Source organism: Fomitopsis serialis, assembly GCF_022376445.1.
Source record: "Fomitopsis serialis strain Sig1Antser10 chromosome Unknown B0H18scaffold_435, whole genome shotgun sequence".
NCBI classification, from domain to species: domain Eukaryota; kingdom Fungi; phylum Basidiomycota; class Agaricomycetes; order Polyporales; family Fomitopsidaceae; genus Fomitopsis; species Fomitopsis serialis.
This window is the reverse complement of record NW_025955395.1, coordinates 25,997-31,598: the sequence shown is the minus strand read 5'-3', so window position 1 is coordinate 31,598 and position 5,602 is coordinate 25,997. Positions and strand designations below refer to the sequence as shown.

Sequence of the window (5,602 nt, the reverse complement as noted above, 5' to 3'; positions counted from 1 at the left end):
GATCCGGGCTTTATGGTAAGTCAGTCCCATACTTTGTGTAGGTCTTCTGACGTACTCTCAAACTCAGCGGGTGCATGGCCCAGCCGACAACATGGACTCTGACCCCGCCACGACACCACCTGAAGGGCTGGCTCGCTTCAAGCACTGTATACGTTCTACAATCAGCTCTTACCTCGACGAGCTCCAGCAGTATTCGTTCGCAGTGCGATCTCCTGAAGCGGAAACGGAGGTGCTCCGTTCCGCGCCTGGGCGTGTTTTGGGCAGGCTGCAAGCCGCTGCCCATCGATTCGCACTGGATCTTCGCGCGATGCAGGCGGGAAGGGGTAGGATCAGCTTGTTGCAGGGGCGGGAGCCATATTATTTCGACGGCGTCTTCAGGGCTGAGATGTATACTGCATAATCATCACAGCGTCTCATCTTATTCACTGCACATGTACTACAAGTAGCTAACGACACTATACGAAATGGATCTTATATGCACATTGATCGGTGAGACCCCATTGGAAGACGCCCGTGCAACTCATTGCACGGGCACCATACCGGCCCAAAGCGGCAACTGCTCTCCAGGAGCGATCTCCAGAACACCTCGCTGACGGTGAGAAAGGAAGCGGTCAAGCTCTCTCCATCCCTTACCATGCCCAGCCGTATGCATGAGGGCATGGTGTACTATTTCGCCTCCAATCTCATGCATCTATTTTCAGTACCTCTCTCGAAAACAGGTGGTAGGATGGCCCACAACCTGGAGTGGTCCCCTAGGTTTAAATTGAAGCCCTCCATCGGCGACGCGATCATACCGGATGCGTCATTTCTGTTGGATTTGGGCGGGTCGCTGCACCTGGTGGCCGGTTTGGACGTTTGTTCCACTCAGAGCGCGCCGAATGTAACGGAGAAGGTGAGTCCCTCAGCGCGTGTATCCGTGGTTTTGTAATTACTAAAGGTCTCCGTAGTGGGCTAGAGCGATAGACTCCGCATGCCAGCCCGCTGTGGCCATATTCCTGGTATTCATACCAGAACAGGCGCACGATACCCTCCAGACGCCTATGAGCCACCACTGGCAACGGTGCGAGGCACCGGGGCGTCACTCAAACGCCATGTTCAGGCTTCTCAAGTGCTCCAAACCTATGGGCAAGAAATGGGGCCGGGGACTTATTGAGGCGCAGCCTCTGGTCAACCCGGACTGGGGCTTCCGCAAACAGCCCACCCGGAACGCTTACGGCTTCAGACCGGGCACCACGCGAGGACGGCGCAATGATCCGCCAATCGGTGAGGTCAGGGTGGGTGGGGCTAGGATCCATGGCGGGCAGCGAGCGTACTTCGTCGTCGCCAATCATAACAACTACCCCGTCATCTCCCAAGCTGCAGACGAGAAGTGGCCGCTACCGCGTCTGTGCGAGGAGTTACCTTGCGTGGTAAGTCATCGATTCTTTTGTTTTACCACTGACTCAAGCCGGATGTCCATTCAGGAGCTTCGCCATGACATCGGTCAGGACGGGGTCAGCGGCCTCGCTTCCCCGCAAGCCGTCTCTCAGATTTCTTGGGAGTTAAAGAAGGTGGTAGAAACATCGCTCATTATGTTCAGAGCGATTGGGCCGACTCCGGATGAGCGGCAGTGGGAGATGCTCATCGCGGGGCGCAACAGCGTCATACTCAATTTCCTCATGGACCGCCTTCATGGCTATCCGCACGACGCTGTCACGCTCGAAGAGGACGATCCGCTCTTCATTGTAGCCACGCAAGACCCACGGCTGGTGACGTTGAGTGCGGAAGAGAGCATCACGGCTATCTTGCGTGTCGCGCTCAATCGCCTGCGAGACTTGGTCTCAACGCACGCAGGAGATAGGTTCAGGGAGATGGTACAGAGGAACGGCGCTGGCGGCTGGGCTCGGGGGCCAAACGAGAATCGATGAGGTATAGAGTACGGACTTGTAACGATGTTTGTAAGCATTTTGTATCACATGTATGTCAATTCAAGAGCTTTGTGACACTCGGAAAGAGATAGCACGACGAGCGCTTCACATCCCAATCATGTCAGACCAGGTAACTGAACCTTCGTTCGATATCACGACCGGTTGGTATTTCTGGGTGTCTCTAGATGAGGCTACTGCACTCGATCAGCTTCTCGAGCGCTGTCCGCTCGCAAACAAACCTCTTCAGTCCATTCTACACCGACTTCGTGGCTCCGCAAAAGCGCAGGGATTCCGGCTGCAGGCAACCGAGAATGCATCGGCCTCTGCCAGGAGTCCCAGGTCGCCGTCCTCAGATGATGAAAGTCTATCATGTTGCTCTATAGATGGGAGCATAGCAGCAGAGGAGACAGAGGAGGAATCGCTGGAGACTGCGCAGTCTAGTGGTGAGTCCACACGTCCATGCTTCCGCGAGTACCGCATACAACGGACAACTGGTTTCCACAGGTATTACACCTAGTCGTGCTCGCTCTCAGCCAAAGCCCAAGAAATCGAAGCATCATCGGCGGGCGGACTACTCATTCGGTGCCCCCTGTCCTAAAAAGACCGGTGGAACAAGCCTACGCAAGTGGGGGCAGCGTAGCAGGCCTGCAATGGCTCTGGCTCCATCAGTAACTCCATTTGCGGTACGCCTCGGCAGCGCTGTCACCGAGGACTCGTTTGGCGAGTACGCAAGTTCTCTGCAGACCTTGCTGAGACACGGGGAGGAGCAGAAGGCTTCTTAGATGACAGTCTGCCATCCATCCTGCAGCGATGCAAGCGAATTGAGCGCAACGGCGCGGCGGTGGCCTTTTTAATCATAATACACCACTTGCAATTGCTATGCAAATGCACAACGTACGTCGCGTGCCACTCATTGCCCACAATGTGTCGTCTGAGAATCGATTCAGCCTTCGCCGCGCTGAGTCACTGAGCATCTCGGAAGTCTACCGACGTCATATTCGAGGCCTTGATGGAGCACCGCGTCGTCGAACGTTCATGTACTGGATTGCGGCGGCTAGCAAATTTGCAGCCGTTGCCCTTGGAGGTACTATACGTCATGATCATTGCTATGGGAGGTCTGGTTGAACTAATGCATTCCCAGGCTCGATTTACACCCTGGCGATCGTTGCATTTGCGAATCTGCGGGTGCCCCTGATGAAGTCCGTCGGAAACCTTGCGTGGCAATTGTCAAACTTGCTCCGAGATCCTGAACCCAGTGCGTCACCAAGATATGCGTGATAACTGGTCTAATCACACAGGTACCAGCTACACCGGCAGGTCAGGCCATTATTGAGCACATTATCCCAGCCGTCGCCAGCCTACGCCACTCACTTCCTTTGACCTTCGATACTCTGTTCCCACAGAGAGTCCTGGCTGATCTCAACATGTCAACGGACACGATGGCATGCTGGAACCTAGTACAGTCTGACGAGGCGTTGAGCTTGCTGGATCTCAAGTGAGTGCCCGTACAGTCCATCCTAATGAGCCTTATCTCGAATGCTGACCGGCCACCACAGTACGTTTACACCTATCCCTAGAAATCTCGCCGCCTGGGGGCCATGCACTTCAATACTAGAAGAGTCTCAGCATATTCACCTGACGTCCGTTAGCCATCGCATATTCCGACTTCAATACGAAGATTCAGCCAGCTTTGATCCGCCCTCACCCTTGACGGATATCAGCGACAATGAGATGGAGGGTGCCAGCAGCTGTGCAGAGGTAACGGACGAGCCGTCACCGTCTAGCTCGCATGGCGCAACTGTAACGCTGCAGGGTTTTGAGCTCTGTCTCGACCACCATCAACGGTACCCGGTACCACAGGACGAGGACGAGGCCTTTGCATGGACTGAAGAGCAGTGTTCCCTTGCCAAGGCAGCGAGCGAACATGAGAGTCTGACTGAGTTTATAGCAAAGGTACGAACCATGCCGAGTTCTATTCCAGGCACTTATCTGACCCGTCCAAGCTGTCGAGCATGTACAGCAAAGGCTGTCGGGTGGATTATCAGGAGTACGCCAGGATCGGGTTGTCAGATGTCAAGTATGTGATTCCCAAGTTAGCTGCTAGTCACAGTTACAGGTGCTAAATCCGCTGCAGTGGTCCACTCAGGATAGAGGATGAGCACGGGTCTTTAGTTGTCTGTGTTTTCTCAAGCATGCCGGAATCTATGCGACAGACTCTGGCGTCGAAGATGGTCGCATGTTTCGAGGCACAGTCGGCCAATCTTGAAGAGACTGACACAGCGTCCGAGGGCAGAAGTTACCGCTTCCCAGCCCTACACTTCTCTTGGTACAATCGCCACGGCACAAGGGTACGTCCTGTGATATCAATCATGTCTATAGCCAGCACTCACAAGAGAGCGCATCGTCAGGGACACGATATCCCTCCAAACGTGCATCCAATGCTATTGGAGAAGGAAGATCATTCCCGCACTAACTATACACAGATGCTTCCGTATCCCTCTCGCGACATGAAGAAGTATGAGGAGATATATCATAATCTAGAAGAGATTCTCGGAGAAGTTTTTGAGTACATGGCGGAGCAGGCAAGATATTTACCTGTGAATTCACTGATATGGACTCACTAAAGTCCAACAGGTCAAGGACTCATTGCTCGAAGAGTACGAGGTCCTCAGCATGGACGCTGAGATCCTCCCAGGAAACGAGCACTCCATAGTGCATCCCTTCCTCTCACTTGTAATCAACCTCAACGTCGCCACTTTAGCTCACAGGGACCGGCAAGACAAAACTCTCTGTGTCGTGCTCGTTGTTGGAGATCACACTGGCGGAGAGCTGTGCATGTACGAGCCGGGGTTGGTCTTGCCACTGCGAAACGGCGACTTCGTTGCTTTTCCCTCCCACCGCATCACGCACTTCAATCTCCACTTTGTTGGTCGACGCGCTTCCATAGTGTTCCACACCGACAGGGAGATGGAAAAGTGGACGAAAGGAGGGCGAAATGGTTGGGAAGGCAACAAACACTTTCATTGACATGAGCGCTGTGCTGCGCCACCCGGATTACGTCTACCTGCATGTACTCCAATGGAAGTTGACGTGGACTGCCACTGTATCCCTACCATGTAACAAGTATCGTATTTTTCAATTCTAAAGCTTCATCTCATACCTGCTGTTGTCTTCGCCCCGGACTGGAAAGAACTAGCAATGTTGGATTAGAGTGCCCCGGAGTTCGGCGCAGCTCCGCATCTCCGAAATCTTCTGCAAGACGCGTTGGCGACGTTGTTGTTCCTTGACGTCGACACGCTCTGCTCTGTCATCCTCTCGCTTTCTTACAATCATGGCCACTCGTCGAACGCGATCAACTGCCTCGAGGGACAACAAGAAGAGCGGCACCAAGGCTGCCCCCAAGGCTACCAAGAAATCCGGTACTTCGTCTGCCTCTGCAATAGTGGACGAAGGAGATGCTCTGAATCGTTGTAAGGAGTTGGTGAGAATGACGAACCCTGATGCCTCGGAGAAAACGGTCGCCTCCAAGGCTCGCAAGATGCTCGCTGAGATGAGGGGGGTCCTGCCCCAGAGAAGGAGCGTCTACAAAGTAAGTTATGAGTGATTACCACATAGATCAGCTAACTATACACCGTTTCAGCCATACAGGCGAACAGTGCGGCGGCGATGGAGGAGGATGAGGATGCTGAAGGCGA

At 53.9% G+C, this 5,602-nt stretch overlaps 3 protein-coding genes across 3 annotated transcripts; all 3 read left to right on the top strand.

Annotated features, from left to right (window-relative positions):
- Positions 1–634: 634 nt before the first annotated feature.
- On the top strand, positions 635–1,907 carry B0H18DRAFT_1129864 (uncharacterized protein; the record flags this gene model as incomplete). Its single annotated transcript, XM_048035441.1, has 3 exons — positions 635–892; positions 948–1,409; positions 1,464–1,907. The coding sequence occupies 3 exons, from the start codon at positions 635–637 to the stop codon at positions 1,905–1,907; spliced, it is 1,164 nt and encodes a 387-aa protein (XP_047884616.1).
- Positions 1,908–2,025: 118 nt separating this feature from the next.
- On the top strand, positions 2,026–2,689 carry B0H18DRAFT_1129863 (uncharacterized protein; the record flags this gene model as incomplete). Its single annotated transcript, XM_048035440.1, has 2 exons — positions 2,026–2,350; positions 2,412–2,689. 2 exons carry the CDS (start codon positions 2,026–2,028, stop codon positions 2,687–2,689), a joined length of 603 nt encoding a protein of 200 aa, XP_047884615.1.
- A 14-nt stretch (positions 2,690–2,703) lies between these two features.
- On the top strand, positions 2,704–4,673 carry B0H18DRAFT_839669 (uncharacterized protein; the record flags this gene model as incomplete). The annotated part of the gene is made up of 8 exons (XM_048039483.1): positions 2,704–2,801; positions 2,855–2,991; positions 3,049–3,162; positions 3,213–3,402; positions 3,464–3,940; positions 4,054–4,255; positions 4,316–4,504; positions 4,548–4,673. Coding segments are annotated over 8 exons (1,533 nt in total), but the record flags the coding sequence as incomplete, so codon positions are not given.
- Between the last annotated feature and the right edge of the window lie 929 nt (positions 4,674–5,602).